Genomic DNA, 23901 nt, shown 5'->3' with positions numbered 1-23901 from the left:
CTGGTCCTGTCCCTTCTTCCAGGCAGATGGATGGCTAGAAGTCCATGACAGATCTTTCCCATGTGGAATTTCATACTTTCAGTTTTCCCCAGATATATTCTTATCCTTTGATTTTTTTTTACTGTCATTTGCTATTTTTTAAACTGGTACTAAATGTTGGTATTTGTTAAGCGCTTACTATGTGCCGAGCACTGTTCTAAGCGCTGGGGTAGACACAGGGGAATCAGGTTGTCCCACGTGGGGCTCACAGTCTTAATCCCCATTTTACAGATGAGGTAACTGAGGCACCGAGAAGTTAAGTGACTTGCCCAAAGTCACACAGCTGACATGTGGCCGAGCAGGGATTCGAACCCATGACCTCTGACTCCAAAGCCCGTGCTCTTTCCACTGAGCCACGCTGCTTCTCTATTACTTGGGAAGCAGCATGGCCTAGTGGAAAGAGCACAGGCCTGGGAGTCAGAGGAGCTGGATTCTAATCCCAGCTCTGCCACTTGTCTGCTGTATGACTTTGGGGAAGTCATTTAAGTTTTCTGCCTCAGTAACCTCATCTGTAAAATGGGGATTAAGTCTGAGAGCCTCACTTGGGACATGGACTATGTCTAATCCGATTATCTTGTATAATACCACAGTGCTTAGTACTGTGCCTGGCACATATTACGTGCTTAACAAATACAATAAAAAAGGGCTTATTACCTGCCAAGCATTGCATTAAGTGCTGGGATAGAAATAAGATTGGACACAGTCCCTGTCCTACTTGGGGCTCAAAGTCTAAGTAGAAGGAAGTAGGATTTAATCCTCATTTTACAGATGAGGAAATTGAGGAACAGAGAAGTTTAGAAAGATCTTTCTGGGAAGGGAATGAATTTACCTACTCTGTTATACTGTACTCTCCCAAGTGTTTAGTACAGTGCTCTGCACACAGTAAGTGTTCAATAAATACAAACAATTGATTACATGTTTTACCCAAAGCAACATAGCAGATAAGTGGCAGAGAGAACCTACGTCCTCTGACTCCCAGGCCGTGCTGCTTCCCTAAACTATGCTGCTCTGATTGGAAATAGATTAAAAGGAGAAGGCAAATTGTAGGTCAGAAAATCCACTGCTACTGGGATGGTTCTCGCTGCAGACTTAAACAGTGCATATACTCATTTGTGTTCATCATGAAGGTAAATTTTAACCCCTGCCCTTTGGGGAAGATGTAAGGGTAAATTACTTTAGTTGCAGGTCAGGGGAAAACAGAGAAAGAACAGGATGCACACTTGAAGATATTTTCAGAAGTGTAAAATAATGCTTTAGGAATCATATATGTTCTTATCCATTCAGCCTTTTACATTTCTTATTAAATGGAATTTTTCAACCTTTCTACTTTGGAGAAGAGCTTAAATTTCATGGGCCACTGGTCAAAACCTGTCCAAAAGATAGGAAGCCAGCACGCACATACACCCCCACTCCACTAAACATTATATACACATGTATTATTCTATATGCACATAAAATAATATATCATATGTATATGTGATCATTTCTACACAACGCCTTCACCTTCCATGCTGAATGGACCACTAATACTAGATTCATTCTTTAGCAGCAATCGGGTCAGCCGGTTCATTCCTTTAGCTACCATGTAGTAGGTAACACTCCTCTCAGGATCACACCTGCAGAGTTTCCAGTACTCTATCAGTCTCGGTCACAGGAGGGAGAGTCAAACAAGGGGATACCCATTCCATTCCTAGCTTGGGCAGTGGCTAGCGAGCGGAAGGTAATCTGCTACAAGTAAAAACTCAACTGTACTGGGCAGCAGTGGCATGGGAGAGAGACGAGGGCAGAGATTCATGCTTACTGTGCAGAAGAAGGCAATGGTAAACTACTTCCATATTTTTACCAAGAAAATTCTCTGGGTATACACCAGACCAACTGCAGATGTCGGTGGGGCGTTCTTGGAGAGATGTGTCCATGGAGTTGCAATGGGTCGGAGATGACTTGACAGCATAAAACAAGACAAGTAGGTAACAGGCCCCCGAATCATGATTAGGGTGAGGCTTCAGGAAGACTTGGACTGTGGAAGCCAGGAGGAGCCCTAAGCCATAGTCTGCTTCTTCCATGCCACCTTCCCTGGAATGGGCATGCTCTCAACTGCCTTATTTGGCACTGTTGGCTATTTGTAGACTCCACTGGGGGGTGGGGAGTAGCCTAAGTACAGGGGGATGGAATGCTTTTCATTAGTGCCACTGACACCACCTGAAGGCAATGGGAAGCTCTCAGATGACTGCAGAGTTCCTCTTGAAGATGCAGGACTGTAGGAAAAATTCCAGTTAGTCTACTGGATAAAGGAGATCTCTCTATGCTAAACAAGTTAGGGTGTTTGGTTGGCATCCAGATTAGGTCTCTTGAAAACAAATTGATGAGCACTTCTCATACACTGACTTACAAACTCACTGACTGATTGACCCAATTATTATTGTATTTATGAAGCACTTACTATGTGCCAGGACCTGTACTAAGCACTGGGGTGGATACAAGCAAATCCAATTGGACACAGTCCCTGTCCCGCATGGAGCTCACAGACTTAATCCCCATTTTATAGATGAGGTAACTGAGGCACAGGGAAGTGAAGTAATAGTGATAATAATAATAGTACTTGTTAAACATTTACTATTTGCCAAGCACTGTTCTACGCACTGGGGCAGATACAAGGTAGTCAGGTTGGACACAGTCCCTACCCCACATAGGGCTCACACTCTTAATCCCCATTTTACAGATGAGGTAACTGAGGCTCAGAGAAGTAAAGTGACTTGCCCCAGGTCACACAGCAGACAAGTGGTGAAGCCAGGATTAGAACCCATGACCTTTTGAGTCTCAGGCCTGTGCTCCATCCACTATGCCATGCTGCTTCCCTACGCTGATTTGAAACACAAGAGTCTTCCAAGGAAAGGGAAACTCCAGTCTGAGTTTCTATCCCAGGCTACTTGAAGGACAACAGAGCACTCTTCCCAATATCCAGGAATACTGAATATTGAGGTGTCAGGCTTTCTCCCCATTTGAGCTCACAGACCTCTAGGAGTAAGGAGGTTTAGCACAATAGTGCAGTGACTACAGCAGCAGAAAGGCCCAAACTCCCTGCTATTAAGGGGCTGGAGTGGGGCTACCACAGTCCTGTTCATAAAATCCAATTGACTACCACTTAAATTGTACAGTGAGTTTTGGAATGGCTTCTACTATATCTTGAGGGGAGGTTACCTTAGTACTTTGATACTAACAGCAGGAATTGACATGGACAGCACTCTGTCTTGGTCACTGAGCGCGGCAGAAGTGGTCCAAAGATATTCAGGAAGATTCCTGCCAATACAGAGGCTATTTTGCATTATGGGCTCTTTTCTGTTGAAATGTTAAACAGCTGGCTTTCCCATTAGAACATATGTAAGACCTGCACTGTATAACAATGGGTCTGGAGAAGGATTTGTAGGCCGAAAATAGGTCAAATACTTGGATTGAGACTTTTTGGGGAAGATTTTGTGCACTGCTGCTATGTCGGATTTTATAAACTTACTTTCCACAAGGCTGCCAGTAGACATCTGGTAAAATATTCAGAGTCTGTGCAAAATAGGCCTTCTTTCCAAACATGTTATTCTCTTCGTCTACAATGCTGAAGCAGTGACAGCCTATAAGAATTCCTCCCAGCTAAAGTTCTTCTCAGGCAAAGTCTGTCCCTATTATATTCTGTGAATTTTACTCTTTGGGAGCTTCTTCCCAGTAAAAACTCACTGCCTTTCAGGAATGTCACATTTGAACAGAGCAACAGGCGTTTGCTTACATTTCTAAATCTATTAGGGAGTTATCATAATGAGAAAAACGAAAACTGACAAGAATTATGCCACTGTTTTAGTCCAGTTATTTAGGAACTGGAAGTTGCAATTTTTAGATAAAGATTACCTTTTAAGTAACCAGTTCATTATATTACCCAAATTAGTGCCATGTTTCCATGTTAGAAATGTCACTCAACATTAATAGAAAGTCTCAGTAAATAGCATGGATGGGCCAAGCACCAACAACTGAGTAGCCCTCTGAATTCCACAGCAAATCCCCAACAAGCTCAGAAATGATCATCAACTTCACTTCCACATCATGGCTTCCTTATATGTTTCCTTCCCTTTGTGAAGATGACATAATGGAGAAAAACTGGATTTAATTAAGTTTTCAGCAAGGCGAAGCTAAGATTTTTCAGGCCCAATTTCAGAAATTCTTTGTCTTCCCAGCCCAATGCAGTGAGAAGGAAGATGTTCTCCCCCAGCAGTCAATGGGGATACCCCTGGATAACCTTTGAGGGACTGAAATGACAATGATCACAACAATAATTGCGATACTAAGTGCTTACTAGTTGCAAAACCTTGTGCTGAGCACTGGACTATATTCAATACAATCAGAGCACTGTTGCTGTCTCACATGGGGCTTATAGCAAAATGGGGGGGAGGGTGGCAGAAACACTTGTATTTAATCCCCATTTTACAGGTGAAGAAACTGAGGGACAGATAAGGTCACAAAGGGGCAAGTGGCAGAGCCAAGATTAGAACTCAGGTCCCTGACTCCCAGTCCTGTGCTGTTTCCACTAGGCCAGCCTGTTTCTGGCCAATGACGATGAAGGAGGAGTTAAGATCAAATTCATCGAGGACAGTGCTCCACACACTACTCCTATTCACCATTACATGGGCTCTACTTTCACTATTTCTCTGAGCCAAACCTACCTAGCATTTATTCTGTTCAGTTAGAAGTGAATTTGCAGTCAAAATATGCTTAATAATTAAAGCTACCTATTCTAAACATCTGACTTCCTCGGTGTCAGAAAGAAACCAACATTTTCTCAGCAAGTAATTTGTATGTGGCACTGTACTGGATCTACTGTAGTCAGATAAAGAACATGGGAACACGGTCACTGCTTTCCAAAGACCTCCAGTTTAAAAGTGGAAATCTGATGAAGAGACATGAAGAAGACGTCGACTCCTTGGGTGGATCTCCCAGAGCTGTCTACAGGATGCAGAATACAGAATAATTCACAATTTCGAAGGCGCCAACATACCTGATATGGCGTACAAATTGGAGTGCTGATACTCATGGTCTGTTCGAGTACTGTTTCGGCCCCGGAAGGTAGCAGGAAGTGTTAAGGAGATATGCCTAAGTAAACAAAGAAGGGAAAACAGGGAAAGTTTCAGGATACTTGCAATGTCTCACTCCCTGCTTCCCCCACCATCCCTAGGGGTGCGAATGCTTAGACTCAAAGGAAGGCCAGATAAGGAACCGACCATGGAACTGGGATGAACTGTATTCCAAAGTACATCTCACAGTATGTGGGGCCCCCTGGGAAGTCAAATGGTGCTGGGCATCATCATCCCCAAGGTCCAGATAGAGGAAACACATACGGATGGGGTGAGGGTGGGAGGGACCACTCAGAATCTCACAATCTGATCAGACCCCTGGATCCCTAAAGTTTATATCAGTTTTGTGCCCATCAGGTTCTGGTGATTTCAACAGAAAGTCAATGAAATACTCCTGTTGGGAATTTAATAATAATAATAATAAAAATAATAATAATTATGGCATTTGTTAAGCACTTACTATGCACCAGGCTCTGTTCTAAGTGTTGGGGTAGATACCAGATAATTTAGTTGGACACAGTCCCCGTCTCACATAAGGCTCACAGATGAGGGAACTGAGGCACCGAGAAGTTCAGTGTCTTGCCCAAGGTCACACAACAGACAAGTGGTGGAGCTGGGATTAGAACCCATGATCTTCTGACTCTCAGGTCTGTGCTCTATCCTCAGGGCCATGCTGCTTCTCTGAACAAGGCCTAAACCAGTGTTGGAATGAAAAGGGTATGAAGGGAGGAAGCAGATGGGGCAGCTGATCAGAGAGCAACAGAGAAATGGGTTTCAGAAAGAGGCCTTGATGGAAACTTCATGGGCCTGGGAATCAGAGGACCTGAGTTCTAATCCTGTCTTCTGTGTGATCTTGGGCAAGTCACCTAACCTCTCTGTGTTTCAGTTAGCTCGTCCGTAAAATGGGGATAAAGACTGTGAGTCCCATGTGGGACAAGGATGGTGTCCAACCTGATTAGCTTGTGTCTACTTACCATCTCCTTAGCATAGGCTGAAACACCTCACCAAAATCTCTAAAGCACTCATTCAACTCAGCCTATCCTAACTCACCTCAATGACCTCCTATGACAGGCCAGCCCTCGCAATTCACACCTCCAGCACCAGTTTACTCACTGTGCCCTGATCCTATTTTGCTGCCGACCCGTTTCCCACACCCTGCCGCTAGCCAGAACTCCCTCTTCCTCCATATATGCCAGAACTCCACTCTCCCCACCTTCAAATCACTAATTAGGTCACATCTACTTTAAAAGCCCTTCCCCAAGTAAGCCGTCTTTCCCCCAGCTTGCTCTTCCGACTCTGTGAGTCATCTATGCACTTGGATTCGAGACCTCTGGGCATTTGATATTCACCCCACCCTCAACCCCACAATACTTACGTATATATATCTTTAAATTATACATTATAAATGATCTATATTAAAGTCTGTCTCCCCCTCTAGATTATAATTCATTATGGGTAGGGAACATGTCTGCTAATTCTCTTGTATTGGACTCTTCCAAGCACGTAGTACGGTGCTCTCTACATAGTAAGTGCTTAACAAATTCCATTAAAAAAACACACACACACACAAAACTTCCTCTAGCTTCAGTCAAGACCTGCCTCCTGTTCTTGAAAGTGCTTCTGAACCTGCTGTGCAGCTGCCCCTGTTCCACACTTGAACCCTTTCACCAGGACTGTCACAGAAACAGAAAGGGGCAGAGGAGGAGGGAGTTTTTTGGTGCCCTCTAGGCTAAAAGGAAGCCCCTTGGAGGCAGGTCCCCAGAAGCACTGCATTGTGCCCTGGATTGTGACCTTACACCATGACCCTGGGCTCCCACTGCTGTAATTTGGCATGGCATGAGGGACCTTGTAGGAGCAGCAGCAGGATCAGAGTCACGGAACCAAAAGTTTTCTCTGAGCCCAAAGACTGTCATCTTCTCCCTCCCACTGTTGCCTCTGGGACATTGCTCAAGTGTCCCCAACCTTTGCTCCCTTGGGGGTGGGAGGGAGAAGGGAAGTCATCACTGGGATGGGATCCCAGGATGTGAGGGAAGCTGTGGTGTGCAAATTGGCACCTTTGCTCCAGGCACAAAGTTGAAGTATTCTACAGATTCAGACCATCTGAACGGGGTACAATTTTTGATACATAGGACTAGGGTATTTCTTCTGACCACCTAAGAAATATGAGTTCAGCAATATGTAGCTACCTTAAAAGTGAGGGAGGCATATACACTAATTTCAACACACAAAGGAAGTTCCCAATTATGCATAACATCACACTTCTTTTCACTGAGGAAATCATTCAGGAGGTGCTAATATTTCTCTGCTAACTGTTGCCTTCTGAACTTCCTCAGTTTCTGGGGTCAAGCTCCTCCTGATATATCTTGGATATTCTGGGATAGAGAGCAGGCATTTAGCTGAAAAGCATGTTAAGGCGATTCTTCCAATCAGTCATCTGTACCTGGAGCTGCAGAGGTCCTCTGCCTGCCATGTACTTAAACTGGGTTACCTGACAGATACGTCTCCGGGTGCCATCTCACAAAGGACTGGAAACTGTAGGGTGTGGCTTTTCCAACGGGGCCTTCCCACCAATGGGTGGGGGGAATAGAAATTCCCACTCTGATACTTCTTTTTCTCTTTTAAAAAAAACTCAAAAGCTTTACATCCCAGCAGCCCACACTTAAAAGAATTCCTCTGGGTGCCTTGAATGAAACAGTCTGGCTAATCAGTCAACTATTGTTAAAACTGACTTTATTCAAGGCCCACTCCACCCCCGTCAGACTAACGAGAGGCGCAGAGGCTGGCGGGTATCCAGAAAGTTAGTCCTGCCCCGAGGTAGAGCTCACCAAGGAGACTGCCCAGCACCATTTAGATATGGTCCTAGCCTCAAGACCATGGCTCCCCCAGGTCCTCTCCTAGAGGCAACTGATCTCTGCCATCTGGCTTTTAAAGTAGCCATTTAGCAACAGAATAATTCCAAACCTGGCAAGCTGTACAATGGGGTTTGGGGTGGAAAGCTCCAGAGGCACCTTTCCAGGCTCCTCCAGCTGTATGACGGGTCTTATCCGCTGCTCCCGGCCCCCAGCCTAGGTGAGAATGCCAGTCCCTCCCTCTTCGGCAATGTGACTTGCCTTTTCCCTTTGCTCCCTCCACACAGCAAATGGACAGGTCTGCACTACATACTGCAGTCACTGAATTCATCTAGGAGAATGCCAGAGAGTTCATTTTTCGTTCCCTAAGTCAGTCTTTGGTTCCTTATTCAATTAACCCAGGCACTAAGCTGGAGACAGACAGCTCCATACAAAAGCCTTTCAGTGACAGAATACATTTTATTAGGAGATGATATTTGCCAGCACAATTTATTTCCTTTGATGGGATTCTGCTTTTCCCCGTTAATTTAAATCTATATTTTCTAGGGCCGATTCCAGGTCTGTGTGAATTTTTAAATGTTATCATTAATCTTCTGGACCCCACTGCCACCCAGGCCAAAGACACTTCCCTTCTGTAGAAAAAGCCTAATCTATTGTGAAAAGTCGCAGTGGCTGCGGCTGCCCATTATAAACAGGGAAGGGGGAAAAAAAGTCATGGTGAAAGTCATGGGCCTCTTGCCATCTCCTGGGCCATATTTATAACCAAAATGGGCGGGTGGATGCCAGGTTAAGGAGATTGTTCAATTTTCCTGGCAAGGTATGTTTTATTATACAAATCTCTGGAAAATGTTCTTTGGTAACAACTCTAAAAATGAGATTTTTATAAAAACATGCTAGTCCACAAAGTTCGTGTGATAGCGCCATGGTTAATAAGAAGAAAATATTAAAGTAATTTATAATCCCAGTTCCATTTTAAATTAAATACCAAAGGTGGGATCATATGAGAATATTTTCAAATTTAGCAAACTTTTTCCAATGGAAAAACCCCAACAATTCACTTGAGTCTCTTTGTGCCGGTAGAGGCTGGTCCATGGCTAATCTTTAACAAATCTAGAATTCATAAATCCCCCCTAAGGGAGTTCCAATGTTTTGTTTTATGATTTTTCATTCACTTTTAATGATTCATTTAAAAATAGATTCCTAAACTAAATGAAGAGTATCTGAAAGATGGATTTTAAACGTGCAGAAATGCCAAGCTAAAGCTCTAGAAGGCAATCAGGTGAACAGAAAGAGGGAGGGAGTTTCGGGCAAACAGATCAAAGAAAGAGTCGGAAAAGAAGTCAGGTGTGACATAAAGGACAACCCTAAGGCCTGCGAAATCAAACACTTCAAACAGTGTTCACCACAAGAAAAGCAGCTTGGTTCCTTAGAAAGTTGAGGAAGATAAGGAAGATATTTGATAAATGCCTGCTGATAAGAATCAGTCAAGGGGTACAATTCTTTTGAAATCTGAACTCATTTCCACAGGGAATTTCAGGTGCTGACCCTCCCAGACAATGACTGAATGAATTCACTGCACCCCTGAGGGAGACACGAAAGTTTAGGAAAAAGAAGGAAAAGCTGAGTTAGTAAACTCTGATTCTCTGATGTCCCACAGGGGTTGGAAGGTTCTCCTTGCATCTTGGTGAAATATGCCTACAGTTTGGGGTGTCCTTTTGAGTAGGTAATCCCCCAGAAGCCTGGGAGCTCTCTGAACAATTTACATTTGCCAAGACCACTCTAGAGTGTCTGGGAGGGCTTCTAGGTCCACTTCTTCCTCCTAGGTTAGGGTGGAGGGGCAGGGTTCTGGGCCAGGTGGGATCATCCTGCCCTGAAGAAGGTCCTGCAACTTCCTTTGGCAGTTTGGATGTAAATCTTGGAAAAGTCGAGAGCTGAATTAAGATTGCAGGCCGATCTTAACTTGGGGGTAGGAGGAAGCTACAGTTTCTAGCGAAAGTAATCATGAGAGATTAGAAACATAGCAGAAAGAACCAAAATGAATTTCAACTTGGAATGTTTCAGGCCAAACACCATTTAGAGGAAAGTCATCTGTAACACATAGCTTCAGCACAAGGAATGTGCCAGGTGCAAAGAGGGACTTGGTAAATGCCATTTGATGAGGGAAAAGACTCTCATAAAACACCCGCGAAAGCAGGGTGTGGGGTCACCAGGGACGGGCCCTCCAGTACACCTGCTGGCATTTTAATAAGCACCTCCTAGAGTAGCATTTCTCTCCGGCTGGTCAGTGGTGTCAGAAAGAGGTCCCTCGCCTGAAACTGACAGTTTGGGGAAACAGATTTCTTAGGCACCATATGCTTGGTGGTTGTAGTGTTCATGGAATGTAATTTTAATGAATTGTCCTTAGTTTACATGACCTAAAGGCCATGTCCTTAATAACTAACTACACAAAGCAGGATCCCACATCCAGATCCCATTTGTTTGGGAGCCCAAAGGCATCATGGTTTCTCCGGGACTCGTATCTCTGGGACCATAGACACCCCGGGATACGGCGATTCCTGTGACCTGTTTCGGTAGGAACTGTAAAGTCCTTTCCTGGGTTCCGACCAAATACTCCCATGACAGGGCACACAGAGATATTTACTCACATTATTGGAGCCAAACGCCGAGAAAATTCACAGCAGCTCTCTAACACCCAAGGGGTCCCACTTGGCCCAGAGAAGAGCAATGTCCAAGAAAGTTAAACTGAATCCATTTCCCCTGCAGAGAGGCACAACCATATACAAAACTCCCCAATATGGGACACTGCTTTCCCAACACACCAAAGGAGGCCGATACCCTATCAACAGATGCCAAACCTGCCACCTTTCTCCTCTAGGTGCAGGGTAGGGTGCATCTTGGTCGTGGAACACCAAACCACAGTAATTAGTTTGGAAAGTGACTCGGTCTAATTTAAAAGCATTGAGATGCAGGGCAAAGCAGAGAGGAAGAACGGAAGATAAGTACAAATATAGTCCTGTTCATTTTCTATTCAAGCCAACAGTTCGCCACGATCAATATAACTTGCACCTACCCACTTGACTGCATAATGTGTTTTCCTCATGGACTACAAACACCAAGTCATTTTGCATTGTACAGGGAAAAAAATAAGCTGCCACTAGAAGAGTAGGAAAATCACAATTACAAACTCCCCAAGTTCCTAAACACATAGCCTTAAAGTATGTGTAGCACTGCAGCATATGGCAAATCAATTACTAGTTTAAATTTTAAAACAAAAACATGGCAAGTGCATTGCAGAAATAATCAAGAACAACAGTTTGGTTTAGATTACAGAGGCCACTAGAGTTTTGAATACAATTAATCATCATTCCAGGCAATGGGAAGCCATATTGACACTTATTCCTAATTTGAATATTTAATTAGGGTGAAGTTCTTCATCAAATTATCCCAGAACTGGGAGGCAAGCCTAAAAGCCTTAAACGATTACCACTTTAACCCTCTCCCAACTGCTCACCTATAAATTCAGTTCACCATACTCATCCCACTCAGTGGGGAGGAGTCCCATTCAAAAGCACAGGTGGAGCTGGTTGTTCAACCAGCCCTCAGCTTTGCCTTGGGGACTCTGCTGCTGAGGAAGGCCCGAGTAGACTACAGCAGAAAAGATGACAGACACAAGCACTCAAAATGCTAAATCTAGAAACAGAACCCTTGTAAAGGAGGTTGCTTCCTAATGCGAGAGAGTCTGTAAAACATCTGACACACCTCAGGATTATGCAAATGAGAAAATTGAAAGGCTCGTAAAAATACATTCAAAGAGATGTCACCGCTAAATAAATCCTCCATTGGCTGCAGCCCACTGTGTATGTTGGCCTGCTGCAAAGCAAATCCTTTCAAATGTCAGGAGGGTCCTGGCGAGCCATACTCGGAATTCTCAATTCCTGTCACTTAAGTAAGGAGAATAATCAGTGGTGTTTAATTGAGCACTTACTATATGCAGGGCACTGTACAAAGTGCTTGGGAAAGAACAATCCACTACAAATGGTAGATGGGAACCCTTTCAGTCTACATGGGGGGACAGACAGTACAATAAGGAGTTGGACATAAGTGCTGTGAGACTGGTGGGGAGCATCCCAGTGCTTAAGGTGTACACAGACAAGTGCAGAGTGGACAGAAGGGAGGATGTTGTAACTTGACCTCATCTACCTTGATGATCCCTTGCCGGCGTCCTGCCTCTGGCCTGGAACTCCCTCCCCTTTCATCAATCACTCAATCAATGGTATTTATTGAGTGCTTACTATACGCAGAGTACATCCAACAAAGCACCACTCTCCTCTCCGTCAAAGCCTTATAAAAATCACATCTCTAAGGGGCCTTCCCCGACTAAGCCCTCATTTCCCCTACTCCCTTTCCCTTGTGCATCGTCCTTGCCCTTGGATTTGTACCCTTTAATCACCGTACTCTCAACGGATACGTACATATCCATAATTTATTTTCCTCCCCCTCTAGAATATGAGCTCCGTGTGGGCAAGGAACGTGTCTACCAATTCTTATATTTACTCTCCCAAGCACTTAGTTTAGTGCTTTGCACACAGTAATCGCGCAGACACAATTGATCGGAAAGGGTTTAGATGGGCCAAGTGGGACTCCTCTAAAGCAAGGGCTTGACATGGGAACTTTTACCCAGAGGGATGCTGGTCTAGGGGAGATAATCTGCTACTAGCATCGTGTAACTGTGAGTGACTTAAGCTTTTCAAAACAGGAAGGAACTGGATCTGGAGCTAAAGATAAATACGAGTTGTTTAATTGTTGCCTGGGAAAAAAAAGACATTCCTTTAACTAGGAAGGCTGTTTAAAAAGGGATTTCTATTGACATTTCCCAGAACTACTGCAATGTGTGCTTCGCTGTTACCACAGTAACAGTCCCTCCTCTGCAAACTCCCCTCACGTTGTAGAGGAAGGTTGGCCTAAAAGCCATTCACCCTTGACTACCAAAGGTCCAAGAGAAGTTGTGACCTGAGAAATTCCCTGAGATGCTAAACACCCACATTATTCAGTCCTGTATGGCTAGTCCTGTTTTCTTAGCAGCTCAAAGTGGAACCAGACGGCTTCAACAACCCTTCTGTGGAAAAGCTTCAAGCCCCCTTTCAGTACGGTCACTTTTGAGGAGCTGCTGCTCCACAGAAAAAAAACTTGGATAATTGTAATCTTCAATAGCCTCTTCCCCGCCCAGCACTAAGTACTACCACCTCCATCTGACCTGCGGCTGCAGGATCCAGCAATTAGACTCTTACACATAATCCACTACAAACCCCACTCGTTGCAGAAGCTAATAGAGTCAGAAACTTTGAAACTTTCCTTTGTATATTACATTAATCCATATAAGAAAATCTCTTTTAATGAGGAGTGATGTAGTTACAAACTCTCCAGAGCCATAATTAGAGCAAACTAATTGAAGTTGTGTTTTGACACACTTTCTAAATTCACGGGTGCTGGATGACATATTCACAACACTGTTGCTGCACAACCATGGCGATGGCAAAATCATTAGGCTAATAACACTTATTTGCATTCTTATCATGCCAGCAGCTCTCCTTAAATACTGTTTCAACCACTGCTCGTTTACTGTAAGTTTCCACTGAAAGATATTAACTGTAATTATTAGTCCTTTAGTGGAATTTTTAATGCTAAAGAATAAAAACTTACATTAACATACTCTACTGCCAATTATATTTCTCCACCATGACCAGAAGAGTTGAGGTTTTTTTCCCCGTTTTCTTCCCCATCAGCCCCAAGGTGACAAGCTGTGATTTCAGCCTCCGGTACTAACAAGAGTAAGGAGTACCCACCCAGAGGGATCCACAAGTCAGAGTTTCAGAACTATTCTCTTCCAATGTTTGAAGAGAAAACAAATTGCTTTTTAACATGCATTAAGATGCACTAGTTAGGGAGGGATTTTTCCAAGCAATTAAATATTAACAATTTATAGCATAGCTTTAGTAAGAATAATAAAAAAAATTGTACACAGGCTTTTCTGAGCCATCCTTTTCCTGTACTTCTCTTTCTGATTCAACTGGGGAAGACTCCACTATTAAAACAGCATGCAGAGAGAAAAAACCCTTAACTTGTCAATACCTACAATGTGGCCAATTTCAGAGATGCCTCATTTAGAGGTTTACACAAAAAGGGCTAGAAATTCCAGACAGTTCCAAGTAACAGTTATTAATGACTATCTATTCTAACATGACAAATTGCTTCTGAAGTTTGGAAGCAAATACATACAGCGGGAACCAAAATACAATATCATGGCAAAAAATGCCAGCTATCAAAGACTAGTTACGCAAAACATTCCAAATGGAGGTGTTGAAAAGGCAAGGCAAGAGATGGTCTGGTACCGTCCCATCACTCATGAACCTGGGGGCAGGAACCAAGAAATCCTACCAAAGCATGGATAGAAGCATTAGCAAATGGAAATCATATTGCCAGTAAAATGTTCCTATTTCATAATTTCATTTAAATGCCTAAATATTAAGACCTGCCACATCCAACTGGAGTAATCCCATGAGAACACTACCGAATCAAGAGGAAAAAAAATAATCACATCATTTATTGTACTCAATACTGTTACCAGCCTCCCATCATTCATAATTCAGGACAAAATGATTGTAAAATGCTATCGCATCTCTCTTCAAAATGCCCCCATGAGTTACTCATTTCAAGCTGTTCAAACATATATTTCTGGGTGGATATCAAACCTCAATATAAATTAGAAATTTTTAACTGATTGAAAAAAACCACCACCACAAAAACACTCTCCATGGAAAACAGCCCACCGAATCTTACGAGCTTGCAGCCTATGGGAACTCAATAGTTCATCACTTCCATTTTGCTCTTTATTTTGACTGAGTTCATCTTAAGTCACTGATGTTCAAAGACTTAAAGACAAACTTTCCGAACTTTAGCAAGGCCCCATGTCACGTCTGCAGTATTTATTCACCGCATTTAACTTTAACTGCCCTGAACACTGCCCAGCCCCAACACCTACCTCATGGCCAAAGGAACTGTAGTGAAAAGCCAAATCGGAGCCCGAGAACTACCTCAGGCAATGCACTTCCATTCCAGGCGATCTAGTCTAATCTTGTAAACCCAAATATTGAAAGGGTTTCTAAAACCTCCCTGACCTTGCATTTAAAATGAGGAACATATGAGCTTGGCTGCCGTTTCATCTTAGTCCAAACTACTAAAATATCCCGCTTCTCAAAAATCTGCGGTGGGGTTGCCAGGCTCGGCTTCTATAAAGAGCTCAGTGCGTGCAAAGGGAGAGGGGAATGATCATTTCTTTCCGTTGACTTTTCTATTCACCCGCTGAACCTGCACAGCTGGGAAGCAGCAAGAGTCTTCCAGCCAGAGTTCAAAGGAACCTCCTCCTCCTCCATCTCTTCTTCTTTCCAGGGCCCCATCTCAGGCAAAAACCTTAGTGAGCCCGATTAATAAGTGGAAGAATAAGTCATGAACTCGCCTGGGTGGAATGCAAGATGAAATCCCTTTAAGCCGAGAAACATTGCTTCCCTCAGGGCCCGATAACTAGGGAAGCTTCAACCCAGCGGAAGCTCCAACCCAATCCCTCAGAGATCATCAGAGCTGATGTACCGGCAAGAAACTGGGAACAAAACAAACACCTATCACCCAGAGAAGTTGTAGAAATGCTATTTTACACAACCACAAGGCACAAATCCCACCCACAAATGCAGGACCAAGAGTCACTGAGGACAGGGGCCACAGATCCTTGAGGACCTTTTCAAGATGATTTACCAAAAAGCTGGCTGAGAACAGTAGAGGTTGAGGAAATGTTCTGATCAGGAGGCAGCTCACATCCAGAGAAAGGTGGGGGAGGTTTTCACTTAATGTTTTCACTTACTTAGCAACTAGGTTAACACTGGAAATTTCAGTAGAACTATTCCATAAAGGTTTCAATGGAGTGAGGTAAAAACTTCCATTGTGACATAATTTAATATTGTATTTACATAAATAATAATTAAATTCACAAAACTGACTCCCAAGCGAACTGATTAATCTCTTCACAAAGGAAATGTAATGCAATTGAAAATGCTTTCATAATATTAAAAATGGTCCTTTACCAAAAACTAAAAGCACAAAGAGCTCTCATACTTTAGAATTAGACACCATTTACAGATAACAATTTAACTTTGATAACTAAGGCTCCTAAAGACCAAAATGGAAAAAAAAAAAAGCAATGACAGACACAAAAATGAGAAAGATTTTAGATTTAAAGCAGGTGATTTCTTGTCAAACTCTTCCATATCTGTTGGACGGAAAGCCCAAAACTCCAGCTCATCAGAGGTATGGATAGACAGTAATTCCTGATTAAACAGAATTTTCGAATCTCCAAGGTGGGATTTTAAACATTAATATCCCAAAGTGTTATTTCTTTAACCCAAGCCCATTACTCATTCTTAGCAATATTTAAATACACTACAATACCATGATGCCTTCAAACGAAATTTCCTACCAGCACTACAGTTCTGGAGCTGGTATAAGCAGAGAGTGGGAGTGCACGTGTTTTGTTTTGTAGGAATTTAGCTGACTTTATTTTGCCCAGTGTCTTTTGCTTCATTCCCATAATCAATCAAACTGCTCTTAACCCAACAATCTCTATTTTACAGCCGGTTTGTATGATTCATGGATTTGGGAGCCACTCATGTGTGGTTTTAACATTTTTTCTCAATCGTCATCCTGAATTGAAGCAGACTGGACCACGACCAATTTCTGCACTCTACACTCCACTTAGAACAGAGGATGATACAAACCACACAGTTCATGCAGTTTCACACCCAACTATTCAAAATAGTCTCAGGAAACCTCAGATGTCATACATCTCCTGAAACAATACCAATATCATACAAGGGCCTTCCACCCTCTTCCTCTCTTCCACTAGAAAATGACATGGAATATTTCCTTGGAATGGTGGGCACTAGATGGAATAATAAGATTAATCTTGGCTTTTTTTCCTTTAGCAACAAATAGTGCTCAATAAATATGATTGAATGAACAAATTAGAAAATAAGCAATTTATTTCAGAAAAGTGGAGGTGGGAAAACTCTTCCAACTGTGTCTCTGAAAATATAGATTCATTCACTCTAGCCCTAAGTTTTCATATGCAGCCTTGGACAAATACAGGCAAGGGACAGTTATATTGGATGGAAAGACCTGGGGAAGGAGAGAAACACAAGAGACCAGATAGAGATGATGAGTGAATTTCTAAATCCCATGAATGAATCAAATGTTTTGCTGTTTTTCCACTCTAAGCCTAGTGTTGAAAAATGTGCAGTCAATAAAATGATGCGATAGTTACACTTGTGGCTGCAGCAAAATTTTCTTGGAGAACCACAGGTTTAGTTCTTTGCATCACACAAGGAGGGAACTGTAGATTTTAAGCATGCTTACAAGCAGATGCTTTAATTTAGATTAACTAGAAGAAGACGTTTGAGCAATTGATGAATCATCTGCTTTGTATATGTTCCGAGGGGTTGAAAATTTAGAATTTCCCTCTAGTCTGACTGTTCTACCAAGTGAGAGTTGGAAGTATTTTTACTATTGTTCTTAAATGCCAAGACATTCCGTTAGGTTTAGTTCCACAACCACTTACAGATTCTAAAAGCATCATTTAAGCGATTGTGAGCCCCCGCAATGTCACTGTCATGATCACCATTTACTGAATACCTACCGAGTGGGAAGCACTGTTATTGGATGCCTGGGAAAGTACAGCTGAAGACACACATCACCTCTCACCAGGAACTTGCAATCAAATGCAGCGGACATTATTTACAAATAGATGGGAGAATGAGGAAGAACAAGGCTATAACAGGAAGTACTAAAAATGTCTCAGGATGAAATAGCTGAATAAATAATTGAATATACAAATAAGTTTATTAATCCGTTCATAGAGCTGAGGTTAGGGATAAAATATACAAGTACTGAGAGTGGTATGAATTAATCACGGAGTGCCTCCCAGAAGGGTGATGGGTTTTTGTTTTTTGTTTTAAAGGAGGGCTTTGAAGGTAGGGAGAATTACATTCTCGTTGATTAAGTGAGGAAAGAACTCCATGCTGGAGGCACAGTGTAAGTGAGGAATAAGAGATGGTAGAGTGGGGTACAGTTAGAAAGTGAGGTTTGGTGGAATGAGGAATGGGGAGTTGTGGTTGCAAGAGGATCAATGTGTAAAATGGAGACAGCTGGTGGAGAGCCTGGAAGCCAATGGAAAGAAGTTTACGCTTGGTGAGGTTGTCCTCTGAGATGGACCAGACTTCAGCTGGAATATCTTTTAAGTTCTCAGCCAGTATCGCCTGCCCACACTCATGGATCTACTTTGAGACAGATCCCCAAAGAGCCCCTAATCCTGCCAGCCCCTTGGAGACAAAGCAGGGTCGGGCAATGGACCCATAATCTGCTAGAGGAGGAAGATGGAGACATTGGCCAAATGAATCACCCCGACTCCATGTCAGTTTAGGGTCTCATTCCAACCTGTCTAGCACCAACAGGGAGGACACAAGCAGCAGCAGCACAAGGTCTTGGCCTCTCACCCCAACACACTGCAGAGCCACACACCTGGGGATCCTTGCTGCCCCCTGTCCCCCCACAGGCCATCCAGGGGCTCCCACAATATTTAAAAAATAGGGAGGCCTGTGGTGGTTGCTGTAGTTGGGACAGTTCCTGTGATTGCAGTTGTGAAAGCTAGACTTTGAGCCATGAAGAGCCTGAAACTCTGCTCCTCTATTGCTCGCCTTGACTTATTTTTTGGTGTTTTCTGTTTTGTTCTTGTCCCCCTCCAGACTATAAGCTTGCTCTGGGGAGGGAACGTGTCTACCAAATATGTTGCATTGTATTTTCCAAAGCGCTTAGTACAGTGTTCTGCACACAGCAAATGCACAATAAATAGGATCGATTGGGGTTATTTTTCTGTTTTTATTGTTTCATCTTTCCTTATGTGTCTATTGCCAGTCCCCTTCCTATGAGGGATTATGTCTAATTCTCACCACATATTTTTGCCCAATGCTTTGAACATTTTAGGTATTGAATAAATTCTTTTATTACTGTGAATGATATGGGGATTTTCAAGGTGAATGACATAAATTTAGAAGACATAAACAGACCTCTGTTGCTTATTTCTGAGGGAGCATTAATACCCGAGGAAAGATAAAAAAAACTGAGCGACATCTTCTTTGGAGTTAAACCAGCAAAAATGACTATGTTTTTACTTTTGGAGAAGGTAATTAGATTATTCAAAGCAAAACCAGGTGCACAGTTAACAAGCTTGAATGTGCTATGTAAAATGTAAGAGTTTCCAAAATTCTGGCCAAAATCCCAATTTACAAGCTACCCTCCTAATCAAACTTAGGCCAATTGCTCCTCCTAGGTAACCAGCCTTCAAACAGAATCCATATTCTACATCATGTTCAAATGTCTCACAGAAAAACAATAACAGACTTCTCTAGCACTGTAAAGCTGTGCTATTCAAAGGTCAGCTCAGCACCTCCTATCCTCAGTCAATCTAATCCTGCTCTCAGCCAGGGCACATCAGTCCAGCTTCTAGGAATTATAAGCCCCAGTATTAGAAAGTACAGTTAACACACCAAAAAAGCACTTTTTTTCCATTCTCGGGATTGCTGCATGATTATTACCATGCTAGGGAAAGCAGCTGGGCTGAAGGATCTGGAGAACTGGGAGAAACAGCACGGCCCAGTGCAAAGGGGCAGGCCTGGGAGTCAGAGGACTGGGTTCAAACCTGGGTCTGCCAATTGCTTGTTATGTGGCCTTGGGCAAGTCATTCAACTTTTCTGTGCCTCAACTTCCTCAACTGTAAAATGGGGATTAAATACCTGTCTTCCCTCCTACTAAGAATGGGAAACCCAAGCCTTACTTGACAAAAAGTAAGCAATTGGTAAATATAATCATCATCACTATCATCATAATACCATCAATTATTCAGTTCCTCAGGCCCAGTCCAGAAAATTGCTTCCTCACATTGTCTCCAACCCAACTTCCCAATACTAGGTCTGACCTTCATTCATTCATTCATTCAACAGTATTTATTGAGTGCTTACTGTGTACAGAGCGCTGTACTAAGCACTTGGAAAGTACAGTCTGGCAACAGATAGAGACAATCCCTACCCAACAACCGACTCACAGTCTAGAAGGGGGAGACAGACAACAAAACCAAACAAGTAGACAGGCATCAATAGTATCAAAATAAATAGAATTATATATATACACATCGTTAATAAAATACATAGAAAAATAAATATGTTCAAATATACACAAGTGCTGTGGTGCGGGGAAGGGGGTAGAGTAGAGGGAGGGAGTAGGGGAGTTGGGGAGGGGAGGAGGAGCAGAGGAAAAAGGGGACTCAGTCTGGGAAGGCCACCAGGACGAGGTGAGCCCTCAGTAGGGCTTTGAAGTGGGGAAGACAGCTAGTTTGGCAGATGAAGCAGCGTGCCTTAGTGGAAAAAGCCCGGGCTTGGGAGTCAGAGGTCATGGGTTCTAATCCCAACTCCGCCACTTGTCAGCTGTGTGACTTTGGGCAAGTCACTTAACTTCTCTTTGCCTCAGTGACCTCATCTATAAAATGGTGATTAAGACTGTGAGTCCCACGTGGGACAACCTGATAACCTTGTATCTACCCCAGCACTTAGAACAATGTTTGGCACATAGTAAGCGCTTACAAATACCAGCACTATTATTATTATTATTATGTGAGGAGGGAGGGCATTCCAGGCCAGAGGTAGGACGTGGGCCAAGGGTCGACGACGGGACAGGCGAGAATGAGGCACAATGAGGAGGTTAGCGGCAGAGGAATGGAGTGTGCGGGCTGGGCTGTAGAAGACGAGAAGGGAGGTGAGGTAGGAGGGGGCAAGGTGATGGACAGCTTTGAAGGCAATAGGGAGGAGTTTTTGCTTCTTGGAAAGGTTGAGAGGCAACCACTAGAGATTTTTGAGGAAGGGGGTGACATTCTCCATTTAAAAAGGTGGTCAGTTTGGTCAGAAGTTCTGATTAGAGAAGCAGCGTGGCTCAGTGGAAAGAGCCCAGGACTGGGAGTCAGAGGTCATGGGTTCGAATCCCAGGTCTGCCACTTGTCAGCTGTGTGACTGTGGGCAAGTTACTTAACTTCTCTGTGCCTCAGTTACCTCATCTGTAAAATGGGGATTAACTGTGAGCCACACATGGGACAACCTGATTACCCTATAACTACCCCAGTGCTTAGAACAGTGCTCTGCACATAGTAAGCGCTTAAATACCAACTGTTATTATTATGCCCAGAGCTTTTCTATAGAAAGATAATCTGGGCAGCAGAGTGAAGCATAGTCTGAAGCAGGGAGAGACAGGAGAATGGGTGATCAGAAAGGAGGCTGATGCAGTAATCCAGTCAGGATATTATGACATTGTATCAACAAGGTAGCAGTTCCAGATGGTCAGGTTTCCCCAGGAAAATGAGTCTAGTCCCCCTAGCTCTCTGCCCTTCCATCCAATGAAAGGTCAGGGGTAAATAATTAATAATAATTATTATTATGGTATTTGTTAAGCACTTACTATATTCCAAGCACTGTTCTAAGTGCTTGGGTAGATATAAGTTAATCAGGTTGGACACAGTCCCTGTTCCACACTGGGCTCACCCTCTTAATCCCCATTTATTTTACAAATGAGGTAATTGAGGCACAGTTAAATGACTTGCCAGAGGTCACACTGAAAACTTGTGGCAGAGAAACGATGAGGACCCAGGTCCTTCTGACTTCCAAGCCCATGCTCTATCCACTAAGCCACACCTCTTTTCAATGTGGTCTGTGACCAAAAGCACTTAGTACAGTGCTCTGCACACAGTAAGTCATAAATACCATTGATTGACTGACTGACATAGCTTGGACCCAGGGTCCATCTTTGAGGGGGCCACAAGCTGGATAAGATAATCCTTTGACCTGGAGCCTGCTGCCTTGGTCTTCTAACACCAATTTCATTCCAACTTAGACTGAAACCCAACAGCTCACTGTACCGCCAGAAGGAAGTCAGAGACTAGGAAGCTGCTAAGTTACAGAACAGGAAAATCTTCATTTTCTGGAACTGAACTCTGTGCTCACGGAGAAACACACACTGAATGCACGATTTCTGCAGTGTGATTTTCCTTCCCTCTAGGAAGAGCCATTAACCTTTCAAATGACAGCACTGCTATCTGAGTGACTGAACGATTTTCGGGGTCAGCACAGATCTATGTTCTCAAACTTGACATCAACATGCAAAAGTTGTGACTGAAACCTGGTCTCCCCGAGAGGAAGGCTAAATGTATGTGACACAGCTTCTGCAATCAAAATGGCCCATTTCCCAAAGTATCTGTCACAGATTGATAACATCCATGCAAAAAGTTAAGTACAATTATGACTGTCACAGTGAAACACACTTCAGCACCTGTGACTGACATCCCGTCTAAAGTGCATGAATCACCGGGAGATGGTTGGAACAATTCCCATAGGAGAGGAAGTTCATGTCCACAGGTGCCCTCCAAAGGTCCAGATGAGATACCCTGCCTCTGACAGGCCTAAGCAACATCCATGGAGAGATGGCAGGTCTCTCCAGCTGCTTAGTGGAGTTTCTTCCCCTAGAACCAATCTTGCACTCACCTCCCACATTCCACACCACATCCTGCCAGCCCAGCTGAGCTCCTACCACCATACTGGGTCTGGACCAAAACTGTAAGGCCACCTGGGTAGGATTCCAGGGCACGGAACCAGGGTGTTCCAGTGACAGCAAGGAAGGTGTTTAAAATCTGAGCACTTTTCTGAGGAGGGTTTCCCACTCTGGTTAGTAGCAGAGGTGCACACTGTGGGTACCACCAGGCCAGTTGGACAAGCCCATGGAAGGGAAGGAAGACCAAAGAAAAAGAGGATGTGGGAACTCAATTCTTCTTTCCCTTTACTTTCCCTTGAGTTGAGATTGGTTAGAGGGATGAAGAAGCTAAAACAGACACCAGCCCCCAACCTCATTTTCCTAGTACTTGGAGTAACTGTGGAATAATTCTAAAGCAAATCAGGAATGAAAGGATGTAGAAAATTTGAGGAAAGCTTGATTGGAGAAACTCATCTTCCCAGGGCTCTGCCATCTGATCTGATGATTGATGGTATTTATTAAGCAGTAAGTATTAAATATTGTGCTAAATGCTGAAGTATAAACAAAATAACCATATAGGACACAATTCCTGTCCCAAATGGGGACTGCAGTCTAAGAGGAGGCGGGGAGCAGGTATTTGATTCCTATTTTACCCATGACAAAACTGAAGTCGAGAAAGGTTAAGTGACTTGCCCAAGGGCACATAACGGGCAAGTGGGGGAAGTTTATTCCATTCATTCATTCATATTTGAGTGCTGACTGTGTACTTACTGTACTAAGCGCTTTGGAGAGTACAATAAACAGCAATAAACAGACACATTCCCTGCCAACAATGAGCTTACAGTCTAGAGGTGGGGAGACAGATAAATACAAATAAATAAAATTACAGATGTGTACATAAGTTTTGGGGGCTCGGAGGGGAAAAGAACAAAGGGAACAAGTCAGGGTGAGATAGAAGGGAGTGGGAGATGAGGAAAGATGGGGTGTAGCCTGGGAAGGCCTCTTGGAAGAGATGTGCCTTCAATAAGGTTTTGAAGGTGAGGAGTAATTGTCAGGCGGATTTGAGGAGGGAGGGCATTCCCAGTGAGAGACAGGACGTGGGCGAGGGGTTGGCGGCAAGATAGGCAAAAGCGAGGCACAGTGAGAAGGTTAGCATTAGAGGAGCGAAGTGCACGGGCAGGATTGTAGGAGAGAAGCGAGGTGAAGCAGGAGGAGGTAAGTTGGTAGAGTGCTTTAAAGCC

At 43.5% G+C, this 23901-nt stretch overlaps 1 protein-coding gene and 1 non-coding gene across 6 annotated transcripts in view; one reads left to right on the top strand and one right to left on the bottom strand.

Annotated features, from left to right (window-relative positions):
* MVB12B (multivesicular body subunit 12B) overlaps positions 1–23901 on the bottom strand; it is a 142989-nt gene that overhangs the window by 53581 nt on the left and 65507 nt on the right. For all 5 annotated transcript variants that reach the window (XM_029063069.2, XM_029063065.2, XM_029063066.2 and 2 more), the window contains one exon: positions 5072–5166. In XM_029063069.2, the coding sequence (XP_028918902.1) occupies positions 5072–5166 (95 nt within the window). The remainder of the gene's footprint in view (positions 1–5071; positions 5167–23901) is intronic.
* Positions 1638–1775, top strand: LOC114811879. Its single transcript, XR_003759575.1, has one exon. It is a non-coding gene; the product is annotated as a small nucleolar RNA SNORA7 (small nucleolar RNA).

This window comes from Ornithorhynchus anatinus, chromosome 4 (assembly GCF_004115215.2).
Source record: "Ornithorhynchus anatinus isolate Pmale09 chromosome 4, mOrnAna1.pri.v4, whole genome shotgun sequence".
NCBI classification, from domain to species: domain Eukaryota; kingdom Metazoa; phylum Chordata; class Mammalia; order Monotremata; family Ornithorhynchidae; genus Ornithorhynchus; species Ornithorhynchus anatinus.
Note: the sequence above shows the minus strand (reverse complement) of the source record. Positions and strands in the feature narration are given on the sequence as shown.